At 49.7% G+C, this 24,039-nt stretch overlaps 1 protein-coding gene across 4 annotated transcripts; it reads right to left on the bottom strand.

Annotated features, from left to right (window-relative positions):
• Positions 1-2,018: 2,018 nt before the first annotated feature.
• Positions 2,019-24,026, bottom strand: LOC115179546 (DCN1-like protein 2). 4 transcript variants are annotated; one of them, XM_029741170.1, is made up of 7 exons: positions 23,194-23,283; positions 21,749-21,965; positions 15,137-15,305; positions 14,788-14,918; positions 5,671-5,753; positions 4,991-5,087; positions 2,019-4,647 (listed from the first exon to the last, which is right to left on the bottom strand). In XM_029741170.1, exons 1-7 carry the CDS (start codon positions 23,194-23,196, stop codon positions 4,568-4,570), a joined length of 780 nt encoding a protein of 259 aa, XP_029597030.1. In that variant the 5' UTR covers positions 23,197-23,283; the 3' UTR covers positions 2,019-4,567. The 4 variants fall into 4 exon arrangements, with proteins under 4 accessions (XP_029597030.1, XP_029597032.1, XP_029597033.1 ...); XM_029741172.1 differs by having other exon boundaries at positions 23,190-23,267; XM_029741173.1 differs by lacking the exon at positions 23,194-23,283 and adding an exon at positions 23,012-23,144.
• Positions 24,027-24,039: the final 13 nt, after the last annotated feature.

Here is a 24,039-nt window from a genome sequence, read left to right as displayed (position 1 = left end):
TCCCTTGTTACCCCTCATCACCCCTAAACCCTCTCTCATTCTCACCAACAAACCAACCCTCCTCCCTTGTTACCCCTCATCACCCCTAAACCCTCTCTCATTCTCACCAACAAACCAACCCTCCTCCCTTGTTACCCCTCATCACCCCTAAACCCTCTCTCATTCTCACCAACAAACCAACCCCCCTCCCTTGTTACCCCTCATCACCCCTAAACCCTCTCATTCTCACCAACAAACCAACCCTCCTCCCTTGTTACCCCTCATCACCCCTAAACCCTCTCTCATTCTCACCAACAAACCAACCCCCCTCCCTTGTTACCCCTCATCACCCCTAAACCCTCTCATTCTCACCAACAAACCAACCCTCCTCCCTTGTTACCCCCTCATCACCCCTAAACCCTCTCTCATTCTCACCAACAACCAACCCTCCTCCCTTGTTACCCCTCATCACCCCTAAACCCCTCTCTCATTCCCACCAACAAACCAACCCTCCTCCCTTGTTACCCCTCATCACCCCTAAACCCTCTCTCATTCTCACCAACAAACCAACCCTCCTCCCTTGTTACCCCTCATCACCCCTAAACCCTCTCTCATTCTCACCAACAAACCAACCCTCCTCCCTTGTTACCCCTCATCACCCCTAAACCCCTAAACCCTCTCTCATTCCACCAACAAACCAACCCCCCTCTGCCTCAACCCCTCCCTCATCCTTTGCACCTAAACTGTCCCTAAAAGCTTCCCACCCTCTCATTCTCACCGGCGCTGCCCCTCATTCTTACCGGCGCTGCCCGTGCGCTCACAGATGGCGTAATGGGACAGAGACAACATTGTGATCTCTTAACATCTCTGTGATGCACTAATCTTTATGAAACCTTCAACAAAACAGATGGATACAAAGTCTCTCCTTCCATTTTTGTTAAAAACAACATGCTTTATTGACGGGACCTTCCTTTGCCAAAACAAAGTCATGTATAATGTCTCCATAGCAGAAAGATGACAAATGTTTTAAATGCTTTTTCTTTTCTCTCAGTGAAAATAATACTGACGTGATGAGCTGAATATGACTAACGCACAGACAGTCAACACACTGGACACTCTCTCAGCGCATACCATACCGTACCTCACCATAGTGTACCTCACCGTACCGTACCTCACCGTGCCGTAGAGTACCGTACCTCACCATAGTGTACCTCACCGTACCGTACCTCACCATAGTGTACCTCACCGTACCGTAGAGTACCGTACCTCACCGTGCCGTAGAGTACCGTACCGTAGAGTACCGTACCTCACCGCACCGTACCTCACCGTACCGTACCGTAGAGTACCGTACCTCACCGTACCGTAGAGTACCGTACCGTAGTGTACCGTACCGTAGAGTACCGTACCTCACCGTACCGTACTGCACCGCACCGTAGTGTACCGTACCGTAGTGTACCGTACCGTAGTATACCGCACCGTAATGTACCGTACCGTAGTGTACCGTACCGTAGTGTACTGCACCGTACCGTAGTGTACCGTACCGTAGTGTACCGTACCGTAGTGTACCGTAGTGTACTGCACCGTACCGTAGTGTACCGTAGTGTACCGTACCGTAGTGTACCGTACCGTAGTGTACTGCACCGTACCGTAGTGTACCGTACCGTAGTATACCGCACCGTAATGTACCGTACCGTAGTGTACCGTACCGTAGTGTACTGCACCGTACCGTAGTGTACCGTACCGTAGTGTACCGTACCGTAGTGTACCGTAGTGTACTGCACCGTACCGTAGTGTACCGTAGTGTACCGTACCGTAGTGTACTGCACCGTACCGTACCGTGTTCGTTGTGTACCGTAGAGTACCGTACCGTAGAGTACCGTAGTGTACCGTACCGTACCGTAGTGTACCGTAGTGTACCGTACCGTAGTGTACCGTACCGTAGTGTACCGTACCGTGTTCGTTGTGTAGGAAGTTCAGAGGAGAAACGGACGTCTCTCTCTCTTCCATAGTCTCAGTCTTCTCCTGTAGTTACACATCAACACTGAACAGAATGTTTTTATTACTTCCCCCAGATGTGAGTGCAATGTGGCATTACAAGTGTAACTTAGACATACCTCCCAAATAGCACCCTATTCCCTACATAGTGCAAAGTTAAGGTGCCATTTGGGAGACAGACGAGGTGCAGCCCAAAATCTCAGGAACATTTCCTGAGAATGAAGGAGAACTCCTATTACCTGCTGTGTTAGAGGAATCATGTCTGTTACTGAGATGTTCTGTGTGTGTGTGTGTGTGTGTGTGTGTGTGTGTGTGTAGTAGCTAGTAGACGTGTCTCAGTCTGGTCTGATGAAAGTACTATACCATTCACTTCACTGGGCTGGCTAGCAGTAACCCATGACGACTAACCAAAACAACACTAACAACTGAAACGGTTTAAAAACAGAACTGGGGCATGTTGACAAGCATTTCACTACACCTGCAATAACATCTGCTAAACACGTGTATGTGACCAATAACATGAGATTTGATTTAAACTGCTGCTGTAGACTGAATACGATTCATAGATTCAACTATGAACTATATACAGTGTTGTAGACTGAATATGATTCATAGATTCAACTATGAACTATATACAGTGTTGTAGACTGAATATGATTCATAGATTCAACTATGAACTATATACAGTGTTGTAGACTGAATATGATTCATAGATTCAACTATATACAGTGTTGTAGACTGAATATGATTCATAGATTCAACTATATACAGTGTTGTAGACTGAATATGATTCATAGATTCAACTATGAACTATATACAGTGTTGTAGACTGAATACGATTCATAGATTCAACTATGAACTATATTCAGTGTTGTAGACTGAATATGATTCATAGATTCAACTTCCTGTGCGTTGCTTGTGAAAATAAAATAAGTGACAGACCAACAGTCTGGTCTCTGGTGATGTGAACAGTTACACCCCAAACAAACTAACTCAGATCAAACAGAAAGCTTGGAGACATGGCGCATCCCAAATGGACAAACCTGTTCCCTATATAGTGCACTACTTTTCACCAGTACTATATAGGGAATAGGGTACAGTTTGGGACGCGGCCTAGAAATCTGAGGACCTCGTACACATTTCAAATACTTCTTCCTCTCTCTCATGATTATAAATGTCGTGTCTTCTTTATATTGTATTCATTATTCTAAAATGGTACATCTATACATGAATCCTATGGTTCCAGTATGTTCCAACTGTAGCAATAGTATTTCTGCTGGTGTTGAGCTTTAAAGCATGCTGCTCTGTTGGTCGGTCCGGTTCCATCTGAATACCAAAGTGGATCTGAACTGGGCCTGTATTCCTAAAGCGTCTCAGAGTAGTAGTGCTGATCTAGGATCAGGTCCTCTCTGTTCATGTGATCTCACTCATTATTATCTAAACGGCTAAACTGATCCCAGATCAGCACTAGGATCTGGTCCTCTCTGGTATTCATTATTATCTAAACGGCTAAACTGATCCCAGATCAGCACTAGGATCTGGTCCTCTCTGGTATTCATTATTATCTAAACAGCTAAACTGATCCCAGATCAGCACTAGGATCTGGTCCTCTCTGGTATTCATTATCTAAAAGGCTAAACTGATCCCAGATCAGCACTCCTACTCTCAAACGCTTTGTGGATACAGACCCTGAACCTCACATATTAACAACAAAACTGACCCAACTTTTACACGTTAGATTGAAATGGAAGCAGAACATTACACTGGCGTTGGGTTGGATGACGACCACATCCCTGACCTCTGATTCGATGAGAAGAAACTCAATGATAATAATAAAAAAGTTGTTGTTGTTCTTCCGTCCACGCAGCCGCTTAACGCTCAACCAGAAACACATGCAGAACCTCCAAGCTCCTAGTTCATCCATCATGGGCCGGCAGAGAGGACATGTCTTACTACTGTGGGATCAGACCACAGGAGGTTGGTGGCACCTTAATAGGGGAGGACGGGCTCGCGGTAATGACTGGATCTGAATCAGTGGAATGGTTTCCATTCCATTCGCTCCGTTCCAGACATTATTATGAGCCGTCCTCCCCTCAGCAGCCTCCACTGGATCAAATATCACACCCTTCTGTCGGTCTGCAGAGAGCAAACCGGCCGTCCCTCTCTGCCGTTCTGTTTGCTCTCCCTGGTTGTTCTTTAGTAATGAGGGGGCGGGGCCGGGTGGGGGGGTGGGACCAGAGCACCAGTTCTAGAATCTATAGACACACCCACTGATCTGATGGTGGCTGGTGTATGGTACTGTAGTCGCTGGCCGATCAGTTTGATCCAGCCAGCCAATGGGAGCAGAGCTCATAGCTCCGCGACGATCCCACCCCCTGCTGACAGCCCGCCTCCCGGAGTGACTCAGTCCCAAAACAAAGAAAAAGATAACTTCCTCTTCCTGTTGTTGTTTTCCTTCTCTCCGATTGGCTGTCATGTCGCTCCCCAGCCCCTGATTGGCAGCTCAGTCTCACAAACTTGGACAGTCTTGTAGAAGTCTCTTTTTGGCTGGTGTGTATAAAATCCTCAGCCCCTGCTGGGAACTGGGTATGACCTATATGGTTTTACGCTTGCCCCCTGTCACGATTGGCCGGGCAAATTCCACAAAGTCGTCTATGAGGACAGGCCAAGCTCCTGAGTGGGCAGAAAAGGGTCACATGATTAGCTGCATAGTTAGTGATTGGCAGAAATGTTTTGATAGTGATTGCACTGTATGGTAGAAGTCCCAATCCCTAACTGCTGACTCCAGGTCAGATCTTAGTTATACGCCTAGTGGTTATGGATATGGGGGTAGAGGAATCCTGGATCTGAGGTCAGGGTGGGCAGGGTGTATGTTTTATTGGTCCTACAGAAATATTTGGTTGCGTTTCAAATGACACCCTAATCCATATCTAGTGCACTATGGTGCCTGGTCAAAAGTAGAGCACAGGAAAAGGTGCCATTTGGGACCCATCCTTAATAGGTGGTTATATCTCACCTTCCTCGTCGTAGTTGGACATGTCGTCTGCGATCATGTTGCCAAAGTCCAGTAGCAGGTTCCACGTATCTTTGGGGATCGATCGCTTATGATGCTCCTGCATTAATCACACAGATAGATGACATCAGAGATTATGATGCTCCTGCATTAATCACACAGATAGATGACATCAGAGATTATGATGCTCCTGCATTAATCACACAGATAGATGACATCAGAGATTATGATGCTCCTGCATTAATCACACAGATAGATGACATCAGAGATTATGATGCTCCTGCATTAATCACACAGATAGATGACATCAGAGATTATGATGCTCCTGCATTGATCACACAGATAGATGACATCAGAGATTATGATGCTCCTGCATTAAATCACACTGATAGATGACATCAGAGATTATGATGCTCCTGCATTAATCACACTGATAGATGACATCAGAGATTATGATGCTCCTGCATTAATCACACAGATAGATGACATCAGAGATTATGATGCTCCTGCATTAATCACACTGATAGATGACATCAGAGATTATGATGCTCCTGCATTAATCACACAGATAGATGACATCACCAGAGACTATGGATACATGGAGGAAACACCTAGACTCTGTCCAGAGTAGTATATTATTTAGGGAACAGCCATTAATACAGACTGGCATCCACTCCACTCACCAATAGAAACCTGTTCCAGAGGTCCAGGAACTTGAATCGACCTGTTAGAACCAGGTTCCAGTAGGCTACAGCCATCTCCAGATCTGATACAGAGAGTAGAGGGGTTAGTAACACCATCAGTAGACTACAGTCATCTCCAGGTCTGATACAGAGAGTAGAGGGGTTAGTAACACCATCAGTAGACTACAGTCATCTCCAGGTCTGATACAGAGAGTAGAGGGGTTAGTAACACCATCAGTAGACTACAGACTACAGGTCTGATACAGAGAGTAGAGGGGTTAGTAACACCATCAGTAGACTACAGTCATCTCCAGATCTGATACAGAGAGTAGAGGGGTTAGTAACACCATCAGTAGACTACAGTCATCTCCAGGTCTGATACAGAGAGTAGAGGGGTTAGTAACACCATCAGTAGACTACAGACTACAGGTCTGATACAGAGAGTAGAGGGGTTAGTAACACCATCAGTAGACTACAGTGATCTCCAGGTCTGATACAGAGAGTAGAGGGGTTAGTAACACCATCAGTAGACTACAGTCATCTCCAGGTCTGATACAGAGAGTAGAGGGGTTAGTAACACCATCAGTAGACTACAGACTACAGGTCTGATACAGAGAGTAGAGGGGTTAGTAACACCATCAGTAGACTACAGTGATCTCCAGGTCTGATACAGAGAGTAGAGGGGTTAGTAACACCATCAGTAGACTACAGTCATCTCCAGGTCTGATACAGAGAGTAGAGGGGTTAGTAACACCATCAGTAGACTACAGACTACAGGTCTGATACAGAGAGAAGAGGGGTTAGTAACACCATCAGTAGACTACAGTCATCTCCAGGTCTGATACAGAGAGTAGAGGGGTTAGTAACACCATCAGTAGACTACAGTCATCTCCAGGTCTGATACAGAGAGTAGAGGGGTTAGTAACACCATCAGTAGACTACAGTCATCTCCAGGTCTGATACAGAGAGAAGAGGGGTTAGTAACACCATCAGTAGACTACAGTCATCTCCAGGTCTGATACAGAGAGTAGAGGGGTTAGTAACACCATCAGTAGACTACAGACTACAGGTCTGATACAGAGAGTAGAGGGGTTAGTAACACCATCAGTAGACTACAGTCATCTCCAGGTCTGATACAGAGAGTAGAGGGGTTAGTAACACCATCAGTAGACTACAGTCATCTCCAGGTCTGATACAGAGAGTAGAGGGGTTAGTAACACCATCAGTAGACTACAGTCATCTCCAGGTCTGATACAGAGAGTAGAGGGGTTAGTAACACCATCAGTAGACTACAGGTCTGATACAGAGAGTAGAGGGGTTAGTAACACCATCAGTAGACTACAGTCATCTCCAGGCCTGATACAGAGAGTAGAGGGGTTAGTAACACCATCAGTAGACTACAGTCATCTCCAGGTCTGATACAGAGAGTAGAAGGGTTAGTAACACCATCAGTAGACTACAGTCATCTCCAGGTCTGATACAGAGAGTAGAGGGGTTAGTAACACCATCAGTAGACTACAGCCATCTCCAGGTCTGATACAGAGAGTAGAGGGGTTAGTAACACCATCAGTAGACTACAGACTACAGGTCTGATACAGAGAGTAGAGGGGTTAGTAACACCATCAGTAGACTACAGTCATCTCCAGGTCTGATACAGAGAGTAGAGGGGTTAGTAACACCATCAGTAGACTACAGTCATCTCCAGGTCTGATACAGAGAGTAGAGGGGTTAGTAACACCATCAGTAGACTACAGTCATCTCCAGGTCTGATACAGAGAGAAGAGGGGTTAGTAACACCATCAGTAGACTACAGGTCTGATACAGAGAGTAGAGGGGTGACAGGGAGGTTAAACATCATCATCAGAGTGGTGCAGTGGTCTCAGGCTAGAGGTTCTGGGTTCGAGTCCAGGCTGTGTTGTAGCCGGCCGCGACTGGGAGACCCGTGGGGCGGTGCACAATTGGCCCAGCGTCATCCGGGTTAGGGGAGGGTTTGGCCGGCAGGGTATCCTTGTTCCATCGCGCTCTAGCGACTCCTGTGGTGGGCCGGGCGCAGTGCACGCTGACACGGTCACCAGGTGTACGGTGTTTCCTCCGACACATTGGTGCGGCTGGCTTCCGGGTTAAGTGGGGATTGTTTCAATAAGCAGTGAGGCTTGGTTGGGTTGTGTTTCGGAGGACGCACGGCTCTCAACCTTCGCCTCTCCCAAGTCCGTACGGGAGTTGCAGCGATGAGACAAGACTGTAACTACCAATTGGACACCATGAAATTGGGGAGAAATGGGGGTTAAAATGAGTTATTTTTTAATCATTGGGCAAGTTGGCGACAACAACAACATTCATTCAAACACACAGGACATGCAAATATTATCTTTTTCTTTATCTATTTTTATCCTTTTTTTCTCCCCAATTTCGTGCTATCCAATTGGTAGTTACAGTCTTGTCTCATCGCTGCAACTCCTGTACAGACTCAGGAGAGGTGAAGGTTGAGAGCCGTGAGTCCTCTGAAACACAACCCAACCAAGCTGCTTCTTGACGCAATGCTACTTAACCCGGAAGCCAGCCGCACCAATGTGTCAGAGGAAACACCGTACACCTGGCAACCGTGTCAGAGTGCATTGCGCTCGGCCCGCCACAGGAGTCGCTAGTGCACAATGGGACAAGAACATCCCTGCTGGCCAAACCCTCCCCTAACCCGGACGACGCTGGGCCAATTGTGCGCCGCCCCATGGGTCTCCCGGTTGCAGTCGGCTGCGACACAGCCTGGGATCGAACCAGGATCTGTAGTGACGCCTCAGCAGTGCCTTGGAAAGCTGCGCCACTCAGGAGGGTGTTATGTTTTTCTGTTGTTTCTATGGAGTCGGAATAGTTTGATAACATAACTGCTGACCTTGGAGTTAGTGTGTGACTGAGAGCGACAGAGATAAAGAGAGAGAGAGAGAGCGACTGAGATAAAGAGAGAGCGACTGAGATAAAGAGAGAGAGCGACTGAGATAAAGAGAGAGAGAGCGACAGAGATAAAGAGAGAGAGCGACTGAGAAAGAGAGAGAGCGACTGAGAAAGAGAGAGAGCGACTGAGAAAGAGAGAGAGCGACTGAGAAAGAGAGAGAGCGACTGAGAAAGAGAGAGAGAGAGAGCGACTGAGAAAGAGAGAGAGAGCGACTGAGAAAGAGAGAGAGAGCGACTGAGATAAAGAGAGAGAGAGCGACAGAGATAAAGAGAGAGCGACAGAGATAAAGAGAGAGCGACAGAGATAGAGAGAGAGAGACAGAGATAAAGAGAGAGAGAGCGACAGAGATAAAGAGAGAGAGCGACTGGCATTTAGGGCTGGACCAGTATCACCATAGTCGTTAGTGTCGTCGAAAGAAAACCAAACACGAAGTGGATTTAACTTGTTTAGGAAAACAGTCCTAATGTTGGAATCAAACTTTATGTTGTCATTCAGTCTCATGTATTTATTACCCAGCTATAGAACACTATGTCTAACACACAGCAGGTTATTAATCAAACTTTATGTTGTCATCCAGTCTCATGTATTTATTACACAGCTATAGAACACTATGTCTAACACACAGCAGGTTATTAAAGGACCAGAGACTTGTCTGCTTCCTGCTTTCATTTTAGCCTGGTATCATCACAGTCCTAGTGACATTACAGTGTGACAGAGTTACAGTCCTAGTGACATTACAGTGTCTGACAGAGAGTTACAGTCCTAGTGACATTACAGTGTCTGACAGAGAGTTACAGTCCTAGTGACATTACAGTGTGACAGAGAGTTACAGTCCTAGTGACATTACAGTGTGACAGAGAGTTACAGTCCTAGTGACATTACAGTGTGACAGAGAGTTACAGTCCTAGTGACATTACAGTGTCTGACAGAGAGTTACAGCCCTAGTGACATTACAGTCAGATGAGTTTTGACAATGGGGCCTACTGTTGTTCCAGGAACTTAGCTGGGTCGTCATAACAATACAGACCAGCAGAATCAACAACCAGAACAAAGTTGTCCCATCCAGGGAATCCCCTGGGTAGCATCTCAAATGGTACCCAGTTCCCTAAATAGTGCACTAGTGGGCCCATAGGGCTCTGGTCAGAAGTAGTGACTATACAGGGAATGGAGCTCTATTTGGGACCCACCCTGGTCTCTGTGTAGCTTGATAGGTGATCTATGTGTAAAGCTGTTATTACACAGTAACAGTAGACTACCTATCAGACCCCTCTCCTCAGCATGGTCATAGAGCAGCAGTAGTCAAACTAGAGACAGTGTTGTGAAGGGGAAGCTCTTTACTTACCTGATAGGAGAATTCATTGTTTTCCATCTAAAAGCCGTTCTTCCTGTTTGCTGCCTGGCTGGTTCTGACTGAGACAACTACATCACACCGCTGATGCCAAACCACCATAGTTATCTACCAATGTTCCCCAGGAGGAATTCAACACCGGGGTTAGGAAAACTACACCGGGGTTAGGGAAACTACACCGGGGTTAGGGAAAACTACACCGGGGTTAGGGAAAACACACCGGGGTTAGGGAAAACTACACCGGGGTTAGGGAAAACTACACCGGGGTGAGGAAAACTACACCGGGGTTAGGGAAAACTACACCGGGGTTAGGGAAAACTACACCGGGGTTAGGGAAAACTACACCGGGGTTAGGAAAACTACACCGGGGTTAGGGAAAACTACACCGGGGTTAGGAAAAACTACACCGGGGTTAGGGAGAACTACACCGGGGTTAGGGAAACTACACCGGGGTTAGGGAAACTACACCGGGGTTAGGGAAACTACACCGGGGTGAGGAAAACTACACCGGGGTGAGGAAAACTACACCGGGGACGGGGAAAACTACACCGGGGTTAGGGAAAACTACACCGGGGTTAGGGAAAACTACACCGGGGTTAGGAAAACTACACCGGGGTTAGGGAAACTACACCGGGGTTAGGGAAACTACACCGGGGTTAGGGAAACTACACCGGGGTTACGGAAAACTACACCGGGGTTAGGGAAAACTACACCGGGGTTAGGGAAAACTACACCGGGGTTAGGGAAAACTACAACGGGGTTAGGGAAAACTACAACGGGGTTAGGGAAAACTACAACGGGGTTAGGGAAAACTACAACGGGGTTAGGGAAAACTACAACGGGGTTAGGGAAAACTACACCGGGGTTAGGGAAAACTACACCGGGGTTAGGAAAACTACACCGGGGTTAGGGAAAACTACACCGGGGTTAGGAAAACTACACCGGGGTTAGGAAAACTACACCGGGGTTAGGGAAACTACACCGGGTTAGGGAAACTACACCGGGGTTAGGAAACTACACCGGGGTTAGGAAAACTACACCGGGGTTAGGGAAACTACACCGGGGTTAGGGAAACTACACCGGGGTTAGGGAAACTACACCGGGGTTAGGGAAAACTACACCGGGGTTAGGGAAACTACACCGGGGTTAGGGAAACTACACCGGGGTTAGGGAAACTACACCGGGGTTAGGGAAACTACACCGGGGTTAGGGAAAACTACACCGGGGTTAGGGAAAACTACACCGGGTTTAGGGAAACTACTACGGGGTTAGGGAAAACTACACCGGGGTTAGGGAAACTACACCGGGGTTAGGGAAAACTACACCGGGGTGAGGAAAACTACACCGGGGTGAGGGAAAACTACACCGGGGTTAGGGAAAACTACACCGGGGTTAGGGAAAACTACACCGGGGTTAGGGAAAACTACACCGGGGTTAGGGAAAACTACACCGGGGTTAGGGAAAACTACACCGGGGTTAGGAAAACTACACCGGGGTTAGGGAAACTACACCGGGGTTAGGGAAAACTACACCGGGGTTAGGAAAAACTACACCGGGGTTAGGGAAACTACACCGGGGTTAGGGAAACTACACCGGGGTTAGGGAAACTACACCGGGGTTAGGAAAACTACACCGGGGTTAGGGAAACTACACCGGGGTTAGGGAAACTACACCGGGGTTAGGGAAACTACACCGGGGTTAGGGAAAACTACACCGGGGTTAGGGAAAACTACACCGGGGTTAGGAAAACTACACCTGGGTTAGGGAAAACTACACCGGGGGGGGGGGGGGTTTGGGAAAACTACACCGGGGTTAGGGAAACTACACCGGGGTTAGGGAAACTACACCGGGGTTAGGGGAAAACTACACCGGGGTTAGGGAAAACTACACCGGGGTGAGGAAAACTACACCGGGGTGAGGAAAACTACACCGGGGTTAGGGAAAACTACACCGGGGTTAGGGAAAACTACACCGGGGTTAGGGAAAACTACACCGGGGTTAGGGAAAACTACACCGGTGTTAGGGAAAACTACACCGGGGTTAGGAAAAACTACACCGGGGTTAGGGAAACTACACCGGGGTTAGGGAAACTACACCGGGGTTAGGGAAACTACACCGGGGTTAGGGAAACTACACCGGGGTTAGGAAAACTACACCGGGGTTAGGGAAACTACACCGGGGTTAGGGAAACTACACCGGGGTGAGGAAAACTACACCGGGGACGGGGAAAACTACACCGGGGTTAGGGAAAACTACACCGGGGTTAGGAAAACTACACCGGGGTTAGGGAAAACTACACCGGGGTTAGGGAAAACTACACCGGGGTTAGGGGAAACTACACCGGGGTTAGGGAAAACTACACCGGGGTTAGGGAAAACTACACCGGGGTTAGGAAAACTACACCGGGGTTAGGGAAAACTACACCGGGGTTAGGGAAAACTACACCGGGGTTAGGGAAAACTACACCGGGGTTAGGGAAAACTACACCGGGGTTAGGAAAACTACACCTGGGTTAGGGAAAACTACACCGGGGGGGGGGGGTTCGGGAAAACTACACCGGGGTTGGGGAAAACTACACCGGGGTTAGGGAAAACTACACCGGGGTTAGGGAAAACTACACCGGGGTTAGGGAAACTACACCGGGGTTAGGAAAACTAAACCGGGCTGAGGAAAACTACACCGGGGTGAGGAAAACTACACCGGGGTTAGGGAAAACTACACCGGGGTTAGGAAAACTACACCGGGGTTAGGAAAACTACACCGGGGTTAGGGAAAACTACACCGGGGTTAGGGAAAACTACACCGGGGTTAGGGAAAACTACACCGGGGTTAGGGAAAACTACACCGGGGTTAGGGAAAACTACACCGGGGTTAGGGAAACTACACCGGGGTTAGGGAAAACTACACCGGGGTTAGGAAAACTACACCGGGGTTAGGGAAACTACACCGGGGTTAGGAAAACTACACCGGGGTTAGGGAAAACTACACCGGGGTTAGGGAAAACTACACCGGGGTTAGGAAAACTACACCGGGGTTAGGAAAACTACACCGGGGTTAGGAAAACTACACCGGGGTTAGGGAAAACTACACCGGGGTTAGGGAAAACTACACCGGGGTTAGGGAAAACTACACCGGGGTTAGGAAAAACTACACCGGGGTTAGGGAGAACTACACCGGGGTTAGGGAGAACTACACCGGGGTTAGGAAAACTACACCGGGGTTAGGGAAACTACACCGGGGTTAGGGAAACTACACCGGGTTAGGGAAACTACACCGGGGTTAGGGAAACTACACCGGGGTTAGGAAAACTACACCGGGGACGGGGAAAACTACACCGGGGTTAGGGAAAACTACACCGGGGTTAGGAAAACTACACCGGGGTTAGGAAAACTACACCGGGGTTAGGGAAAACTACACCGGGGTTAGGGAAAACTACACCGGGGTTAGGAAAACTACACCGGGGTTAGGAAAACTACACCGGGGTTAGGGAAACTACACCGGGGTTAGGGAAAACTACACCGGGGTTAGGGAAAACTACACCGGGGTTAGGGAAAACTACACCGGGGTTAGGGAAAACTACACCGGGGTTAGGAAAACTACACCGGGGTTAGGGAAAACTACACCGGGGTTAGGGAAAACTACACCGGGGTTAGGGAAAACTACACGGGGTTTCGGGAAAACTACACCGTTAGGGAAAACTACTACACCGGGTTAGGGAAAACTACACCGGGGTTAGGGAAAACTACACCGGGGTTAGGGAAAACTACACCGGGGTTAGGGAAAACTACACCGGGGTTAGGGAAAACTACACCGGGGTTAGGGAAAACTACACCGGGGTGAAGAAAACTACACCGGGGTGAAGAAAACTACACCGGGGTTAGGGAAACTACACCGGGGTTAGGGAAACTACACCGGGGTTAGGGAAACTACACCGGGGTTAGGGAAACTACACCGGGGTTAGGAAAACTACACCGGGGTGAGGAAAACTACACCGGGGTTAGGGAAAACTACACCGGGGTTAGGGAAAACTACACCGGGGTTAGGGAAACTACACCGGGGTTAGGAAAACTACACCGGGGTTAGGAAAACTACACCGGGGTTAGGGAAAACTACACCGGGGTTAGGGAAAACTACACCGGGGTTAGGAAAACTACACCGGGGTTAGGGAAAACTACACCGGGGTTAGGGAAACTACACCGGGGTTAGGGAAACTACACCGGGGTTAGGGAAACTACACCGGGGTTAGGGAAACTACACCGGGGTTAGGAAAACTACACCGGGGTTAGGGAAAACTACACCGGGGTTAGGAAAACTACACCGGGGTTAGGGAAACTACACCGGGGTTAGGAAAAACTACACCGGGGTTAGGGAACACTACACCGGGGTTAGGGAAAACTACACCGGGGTTAGGAAAACTACACCGGGGTTAGGAAAACTACACCGGGGTTAGGAAAACTACACCGGGGTTAGGGAAAACTACACCGGGGTTAGGGAAACTACACCGGGGTTAGGGAAACTACACCGGGGTTAGGGAAACTACACCGGGGTTAGGGAAACTACACCGGGGTTAGGGAAACTACACCGGGTTTAGGGAAACTACTACGGGGTTAGGGAAAACTACACCGGGGTTAGGGAAACTACACCGGGGTTAGGGAAAACTACACCGGGGTGAGGAAAACTACACCGGGGTGAGGAAAACCTTCTCCTCAAACACAGTACTGGACCAACCAGGGTTTGACTAAACCTCTCTGTCTGGACACAGTATTTACCAAAACCTCTCCACTGTCAGAGCATTTTCCCAGAAAGACATGTGAAGGCTTACCTAGTCCCTTCTGTCCAGGGTTCTTGGCGAAGTTGAAGGTGAACTGATAGAAGTCTTTAAACTTGGCCGTGTCTTTGACTTCCTGTTCTAGTCTGGGGAGCAGAGCCTTCAGCTTCTCTGGACTGTCACAGCTACGGAGCGCACACACACACACACACACACACACACACACACCTTCTTATTGGAGTCCAGCTAATACCTGCCCGACCTCCGTTTCAAAACGTTTAGTTGTCCAATAACAACACCTGCTTTCATTTTACATTTCAAAACATTTAGAAAAATGTTTCCTACTGAAGAGTGAACACAAGTGCGTGGCGCAGAAAGATGACATCACAGAAAGCTAGCTCACCCCAGCTCGGCCATGCCGTCGAGGAACTCCTTCCTGCTGAACTCACACTGTGTGGCAGCACGGAACTTCCAGGCCACCACCAGAACACTCCTACTGGCCGGGTCCAGGGTGAGGTCATCACAGAACAGCTGGATCCCATCGATACCGATCTTATTGTCATCCTGGGGGTCTGGAGAGGAACAACACCACAACACAGATACATTACACTGCTACATTACACATCTTATTGTCCTCCTGGGGGTCTGGAGAGGAACACAACAGATACATTACACTGCTACATTACACATCTTATTGTCATCCTGGGGGTCTGGAGAGGAACACCACAACACAGATACATTACACTGCTACATTACACATCTTATTGTCATCCTGGGGGTCTGGAGAGGAACACCACAACACAGATACATTACACTGCTACATTACACATCTTATTGTCCTCCTGGGGGTCTGGAGAGGAACACCACCACAACACAGATACATTACACTGCTACATTACACATCTTATTGTCATCCTGGGGGTCTGGAGAGGAACAACACAGATACATTACACTGCTACATTACACATCTTATTGTCCTCCTGGGGGTCTGGAGAGGAACAACACCACAACACAGATACATTACACTGCTACATTACACATCTTATTGTCCTCCTGGGGGTCTGGAGAGGAACAACACCACAACACAGATACATTACACTGCTACATTACACATCTTATTGTCCTCCTGGGGGTCTGGAGAGGAACAACACAGATACATTACACTACTACATTACACATCTTATTGTCCTCCTGGGGGTCTGGAGAGGAGCACCACAACACAGATACATTACACTGCTACATTACACATCTTATTGTCATCCTGGGGGTCTGGAGAGGAGCACCACCACAACACAGATACATTACACTGCTACATTACACATCTTATTGTCCTCCTGGGGGTCTGGAGAGGGACAACACAACAACACAGATACATTACACTGCTACATTACACATCTTATTGTCATCCTGGGGGTCTGGAGAGGAACACCACAGATACATTACACTGCTACATTACACATCTTATTGTCCTCCTGGGGGTCTGGAGAGGAACACCACAGATACATTACACTGCTACATTACACATCTTATTGTCATCCTGGGGGTCTGGAGAGGAGCACCACCACAACACAGATACATTACACTGCTACATTACACATCTTATTGTCCTCCTGGGGGTCTGGAGAGGAACACCACAACACAGATACATTACACTGCTACATTACACATCTTATTGTCCTCCTGGGGGTCTGGAGAGGAACACCACAGATACATTACACTGCTACATTACACATCTTATTGTCCTCCTGGGGGTCTGGAGAGGAACACCACCACAACATTACACTGCTACATTACACACAAACTCTGTTCTTCATTTACACCCACAGAGCACAGTACACACCTAATCCTAACACTCTCCCTCTCCCCAGTACACACACCTCTCCCCAGTACACACACCTCTCCCCAGTACACACACCTCTCCCCAGTACACACACACCTCTCCCCAGTACACACACACTCTCCCCAGTACACACACACACCTCTCCCCAGTACACACACACCTCTCCCCAGTACACACACACACACACCTCTCCCCAGTACACACACACACCTCTCCCCAGTACACACACACACACCTCTCCCCAGTACACACACACCTCTCCCCAGTACACACACACACACACCTCTCCCCAGTACACACCTCTCCCCAGTACACACACACACACACCTCTCCCCAGTACACACACACACACCTCTCCCCAGTACACACACACACCTCTCCCCAGTACACACACCTCTCCCCAGTACACACACCTCTCCCCAGTACACACACACACCTCTCCCCAGTACACACCTCTCCCCAGTACACACACACACACACACACAACTCTCTCCAGTACACACACACCTCTCTCCAGTACACACACACACCTCTCCCCAGTACACACACACCTCTCCCCAGTACACACACACCTCTCCCCAGTACACACACCTCTCCCCAGTACACACACCTCTCCCCAGTACACACACACACACCTCTCCCCAGTACACACACACACACACACACCTCTCCCCAGTACACACACACACACACACCTCTCCCCAGTACACACACACACACACACACACACACACAACTCTCCCCAGTACACACACACACACCTCTCTCCCCAGTACACACACACACCTCTCTCCAGTACACACACACACACCTCTCTCCAGTACACACACACACACCTCTCTCCAGTACACACACACACCTCTCTCCAGTACACACACACACCTCTCTCCAGTACACACACCTCTCTCCAGTACACACACCTCTCTCCAGTACACACACCTCTCCCCAGTACACACACCTCTCCCCAGTACACACACCTCTCTCCAGTACACACACCTCTCCCCAGTACACACACACCTCTCCCCAGTACACACACACCTCTCCCCAGTACACACACACACCTCTCCCCAGTACACACACACACACACACACACACACCTCTCCCCAGTACACACACACACCTCTCCCCAGTACACACACACCTCTCCCCAGTACACACACCTCTCCCCAGTACACACACACACACACACACACACACCTCTCCCCAGTACACACACACACCTCTCCCCAGTACACACACACACACACACACACACCTCTCCCCAGTACACACACACACACACACACACACACACACCTCTCCCCAGTACACACACACACACACACACACACACACACCTCTCCCCAGTACACACACACACACACACCTCTCCCCAGTACACACACACACACACACCTCTCCCCAGTACACACACACACACACACCTCTCCCCAGTACACACACCTCTCCCCAGTACACACACCTCTCCCCAGTACACACACCTCTCCCCAGTACACACACCTCTCCCCAGTACACACACCTCTCCCCAGTACACACACCTCTCCCCAGTACACACACCTCTCTCCAGTACACACACACACACACACACACACACACACCTCTCCCCAGTACACACACACACCTCTCCCCAGTACACACACACACACACACCTCTCCCCAGTACACACACACTCTCCCCAGTACACACACCTCTCCCCAGTACACACACCTCTCCCCAGTACACACACCTCTCCCCAGTACACACACCTCTCCCCAGTACACACACCTCTCTCCAGTACACACACACACACACACACACACACCTCTCCCCAGTACACACACACCTCTCCCCAGTACACACACACACACCTCTCCCCAGTACACACACACACCTCTCCCCAGTACACACACCTCTCTCCAGTACACACACACCTCTCCCCAGTACACACACCTCCCCAGTACACACACCTCTCCCCCTCTTCCTCTCTCCAGTACACACACCTCTCTCCAGTACACACACACACCTCTCCCCAGTACACACACCTCTCCCCAGTACACACACCTCTCCCCTCTTCCTCTCCCCAGTACACACACACACCTCTCCCCTCTTCCCAGTACACACACCTCTCCCCAGTACACACACCTCTCCCCTCTTCCTCTCCCCAGTACACACACCTCTCCCTCTCCCCAGTACACACACCTCTCCCCTCTTCCTCTCCCCAGTACACACACCTCTCCCCTCTTCCTCTCCCCAGTACACACATCTCTCCCCCTCTTCCTCTCCCCAGTACACACACCTCTCCCCCTCTTCCTCTCTCCAGTACACACACCTCTCCCCTCTTCCTCTCCCCAGTACACACACCTCTCCCCCTCTTCCTCTCTCCAGTACACACACCTCTCCCCCTCTTCCTCTCTCCAGTACACACACCTCTCCCCCTCTTCCTCTCTCCAGTACACACACCTCTCCCCCTCTTCCTCTCTCCAGTACACACACCTCTCCCCCTCTTCCTCTCTCCAGTACACACACCTCTCCCCCTCTTCCTCTCTCCAGTACACACACCTCTCCCCCTCTTCCTCTCTCCAGTACACACACTACACACCTCTCCCCTCTCCTCTCCCCAGTACACACACTACACCCCCTCTACCATCCTCTCTCCCCAGTACACACACTACACCCCCTCTACCATCTCTCTCCCCAGTACACACACTACACCCCCTCTTCCATCCTCTCTCCCCAGTACACACACTACACCCCCTCTTCCATCCTCTCTCCCCAGTACACACACTACACCCCCTCTTCCATCCCCTCTCCCCAGTACACACACTACACCCCCTCTTCCATCCCCTCTCCCCAGTACACACACTACACCCCCTCTACCATCTCTCTCCCCAGTACACACACTACGCCCCCTCTACCATCCTCTCTCCCCAGTACACACACTACACCCCCTCTACCATCTCTCCCCAGTACACACACTACACCCCCTCTACCATCACTCTCCCCAGTACATACACTACACCCCCTCTACCATCACTCTCCCCAGTACATACACTACACCCCCTCTTCCATCTCTCTCCCCAGTACACACACTACACCCCCTCTTCCATCCTCTCTCCCCAGTACACACACTACACCCCCTCTTCCATCCTCTCTCCCCAGTACACACACTACACCCCCTCTACCATCTCTCTCCCCAGTACACACACTACACCCCCTCTACCATCTCTCTCCCCAGTACACACACTACACCCCCTCTACCATCCTCTCTCCCCAGTACACACACTACACCCCCTCTACCATCTCTCTCCCCAGTACACACACTACACCCCCTCTACCATCCTCTCTCCCCAGTACACACACACTACACCCCCTCTACCATCTCTCTCCCCAGTACACACACTACACCCCCTCTTCCATCCTCTCTCCCCAGTACACACACTACACCCCCTCTTCCATCCTCTCTCCCCAGTACACACACTACACCCCCTCTTCCATCCCCTCTCCTCTCCCCAGTACACACACTACACCCCCTCTTCCATTCCTCTCCCCAGTACACACACTACACCCCCTCTTCCACCCCCTCCCCAGTACACACACTACACCCCCTCTACCATCTCTCTCCCCAGTACACACACTACACCCCCTCTTCCATCCTCTCTCCCCAGTACACACACTACACCCCCTCTACCATCTCTCTCCCCAGTACACACACTACACCCCCTCTTCCATCCTCTCTCCCCAGTACACACACTACACCCCCTCTTCCATCCCCTCTCCTCTCCCCAGTACACACACTACACCCCCTCTTCCATCCTCTCTCCCCAGTACACACACTACACCCCCTCTACCATCTCTCTCCCCAGTACACACACTACACCCCCTCTACCATCCCCTCTCCCCAGTACACACACTACACCCCCTCTACCATCCCCTCTCCCCAGTACACACACTACACCCCCTCTTCCACCCCCTCCCCAGTACACACACTACACCCCCTCTTCCATTCCTCTCCCCAGTACACACACTACACCCCCTCTTCCACCCCCTCCCCAGTACACACACTACACCCCCTCTACCAGACCATCTCTCTCCCCAGTACACACACTACACCCCCTCTACCATACCATCTCTCTCCCCAGTACACACACTACACCCCCTCTTCCATCCTCTCCCCAGTACACACACTACACCCCCTCTACCATACCATCTCTCTCCCCAGTACACACACTACACCCCCTCTACCATCTCTCTCCCCAGTACACACACTACACCCCCTCTACCATCTCTCTCCCCAGTACACACACTACACCCCTCTACCATACCATCTCTCTCCCCAGTACACACACTACACCCCCTCTTCCATCCCCTCTCCTCTCCCCAGTACACACACTACACCCCCTCTTCCATCCTCTCTCCCCAGTACACACACTACACCCCCTCTACCATCTCTCTCCCCAGTACACACACTACACCCCCTATTCCACCCCCTCTCCCCAGTACACACACTACACCCCCTCTACCATCTCCTCTCCCCAGTACACACACTACACCCCCTCTTCCATCCTCTCTCCCCAGTACACACACTACACCCCCTCTTCCATCCCCTCTCCTCTCCCCAGTACACACACTACACCCCCTCTTCCATCCTCTCTCCCCAGTACACACACTACACCCCCTCTTCCATCCCCTCTCCCCAGTACACACACTACACCCCCTCTACCATCTCTCTCCCCAGTACACACACTACACCCCCTCTTCCACCCCCTCCCCAGTACACACACTACACCCCCTCTTCCATTCCTCTCCCCAGTACACACACTACACCCCCTCTTCCACCCCCTCCCCAGTACACACACTACACCCCCTCTACCATACCATCTCTCTCCCCAGTACACACACTACACCCCCTCTACCATACCATCTCTCTCCCCAGTACACACACTACACCCCCTCTTCCATCCTCTCCCCAGTACACACACTACACCCCCTCTACCATACCATCTCTCTCCCCAGTACACACACTACACCCCCTCTACCATCTCTCTCCCCAGTACACACACTACACCCCCTCTACCATCTCTCTCCCCAGTACACACACTACACCCCCTCTACCATCTCTCTCCCCAGTACACACACTACACCCCCTCTACCATACCATCTCTCTCCCCAGTACACACACTACACCCCCTCTTACCTTTGTAGCGGTTGTAGAGCTGCTCTAGCTTCTTGCGGTCCACAGAGGTTTTCATGGATTCTTTATAGTAGAGGTCAGGGTTCTGGAAGTAGTTGTCTGTGGCCACCTCTAGTTTCCAGTCATTCTGGGTCAGGCAGTACACAGCTGTCCTCTCCCCAGACTGAGTAAAGGTCATGAACTGACGAACCTTGTCCTTTTGAGACGACTTCAGCTTATGCTGCAGGAGAGGAGACACACACAGTTGAGATATTGACAGGTGCACACACACACACACACATACATATATATATATATATATATATATATATATATATATATATATATATATATATATATACACAAAGAGAGGCAGGTTATCCATCGACCTTTGACCCCTGACAGACTGCTCTTCAGGTCACCTGATGAGGCCATCAGGTCAGGTTCTGCAGAAACAGGACAGATAAATCCCCCACTACCGAGACTACAGTCTAACTATCTGCTGAAGAACACTTCCATTTCTCTCTGCAGAACAGCATCTTTAGACAGAGAGGGTTGTCTGAGTCCTGCCAGTCCATGACAGCACGGTGTTCTGTTCATCACATCCTTCTGACTGGAAACTTGACTTTCTTCACAACCTGCACTCCCCAAAATATTGTACATCTATATAGAATCATACGCCATGTATGGGAGCCTGAGGGACAATCCGTTAGAAACGGGAAATACATCGGTGTCGAGATGACCAGATCGTGATGTTAACATTCAGTAATGATGTAAACGGTCGTCGGGACCGATAACGGAACGGGATCAATAACACACACTGGCAGCAGGCATTACATCACTCATCACCGTGAGCAAGACACAGCGTGAAAAAACAACAACCGTTTTTCCTGGAAACAACGGCGGGGTTGGTACACAACCACGGAGTCCCTTCTAATCAGAACAGTGTCTATGTCGGTGCAGTGCGAGATGGCTAGAACCGTGAATATACAACTGCCCGCCCGTCTTGCAGACCTGACCCTATCCTCTCGCTCTGGACCCGCCCGTCTTGCAGACCTGACCCTATCCTCTCGCTCTGGACCCGCCCGTCTTGCAGACCTGACCCTATCCTCTCGCTCTGGACCCGCCCGATGGTAGCGGCCATTGGGGCGCCCTCTCCCGCGACCCAGTTCCCAAGCCAGCGCGTACGGACAGCCCCTCTCTGTTCCAACGCAAAGGCGACATACCAACCAGGGAAAAAGGTAAGTGTTGCAAGTGCGGGTGTCCACGCTCACAATAACAACTGACCTTCCATTTCCCTCATAAATTGCAACAGTGAACGATACACTGGCAATGCGACACTGCCAGAGGACACCCCGTTTCCCGTTATAGAGAGCCTTCATAGCGTGACTCCCAAAACATTTCCAGCTATACACTTCGTACCATGGGTTTGTTCACTAGTTTATGTTTATCCTTTTGATCTTACCTACCATTTTATCACCCTCTGTTTGGCCAACTTGATATCCCAATACCCCTTGTACGCCTGCGCGGGAGGTCAGCGCTACCGCAAGGGAAAGTTTGAGGGTCTAAACTGGGACTTGTAGTTCTTGGGATAATCAGTGATCGTGGTGAAGTTGTGGCCTTGTTCTGTGCACTTCTGAACATGGATAGTGATGACATTGTATGCATATAAACAGTTGCATAAAATGTTCATTATGTAAAATAATGTGATTCATCGCAGGTAAAAATGTACTTGCACAATGCTATTGACTAGCTGTGATGAGTTTATGTTCATGGTCTATAGAGCTAGTACAGTAGCTAAATAAAGCAGTCAAACAACTTTATAACTGTAGATTTTTCCAAGAAGGGCAGTTACTTGTGAAAAACGCCACCTGATAAAACTACATATCCCAGATATCCGCGCAGATATCCAACCAATCGTTGTGATTTGTTTCGGAAGTGAAGTGAAAAATAACTACAATGTAACATTTTATTACGGTATCGCAAACTTAATTCACCACAAACAACTTGATTAAAATGTTGTTAACATGTTACGAGAAATTCGACTTCAAATTCTCATTTTGTGGAGCTTACTGTCAATGTTGACGAAGTTAGAAAAGTTCGGAGCCGTACTACCTGACGTTAGTTAGTTAGCATTAGCCATCAAGCTAACCTAGTAGGCGCGAGCAGGTTTGACAGCTTTCAGCATTCATATCTAACCTTCCTAAAACATCGGGCACGCAAATGTCATTTATAAAGAGCAATAGCGCAATATTGAACAATACATTTGACTCAAATGCATACCTGACAGACGTAGCTAAGCCGTTTGTTGCGGT

Source organism: Salmo trutta, chromosome 39, assembly GCF_901001165.1.
Source record: "Salmo trutta chromosome 39, fSalTru1.1, whole genome shotgun sequence".
Lineage (NCBI taxonomy): Eukaryota > Metazoa > Chordata > Actinopteri > Salmoniformes > Salmonidae > Salmo > Salmo trutta.
This window is presented reverse-complemented; position numbering and strand designations above follow the sequence as displayed.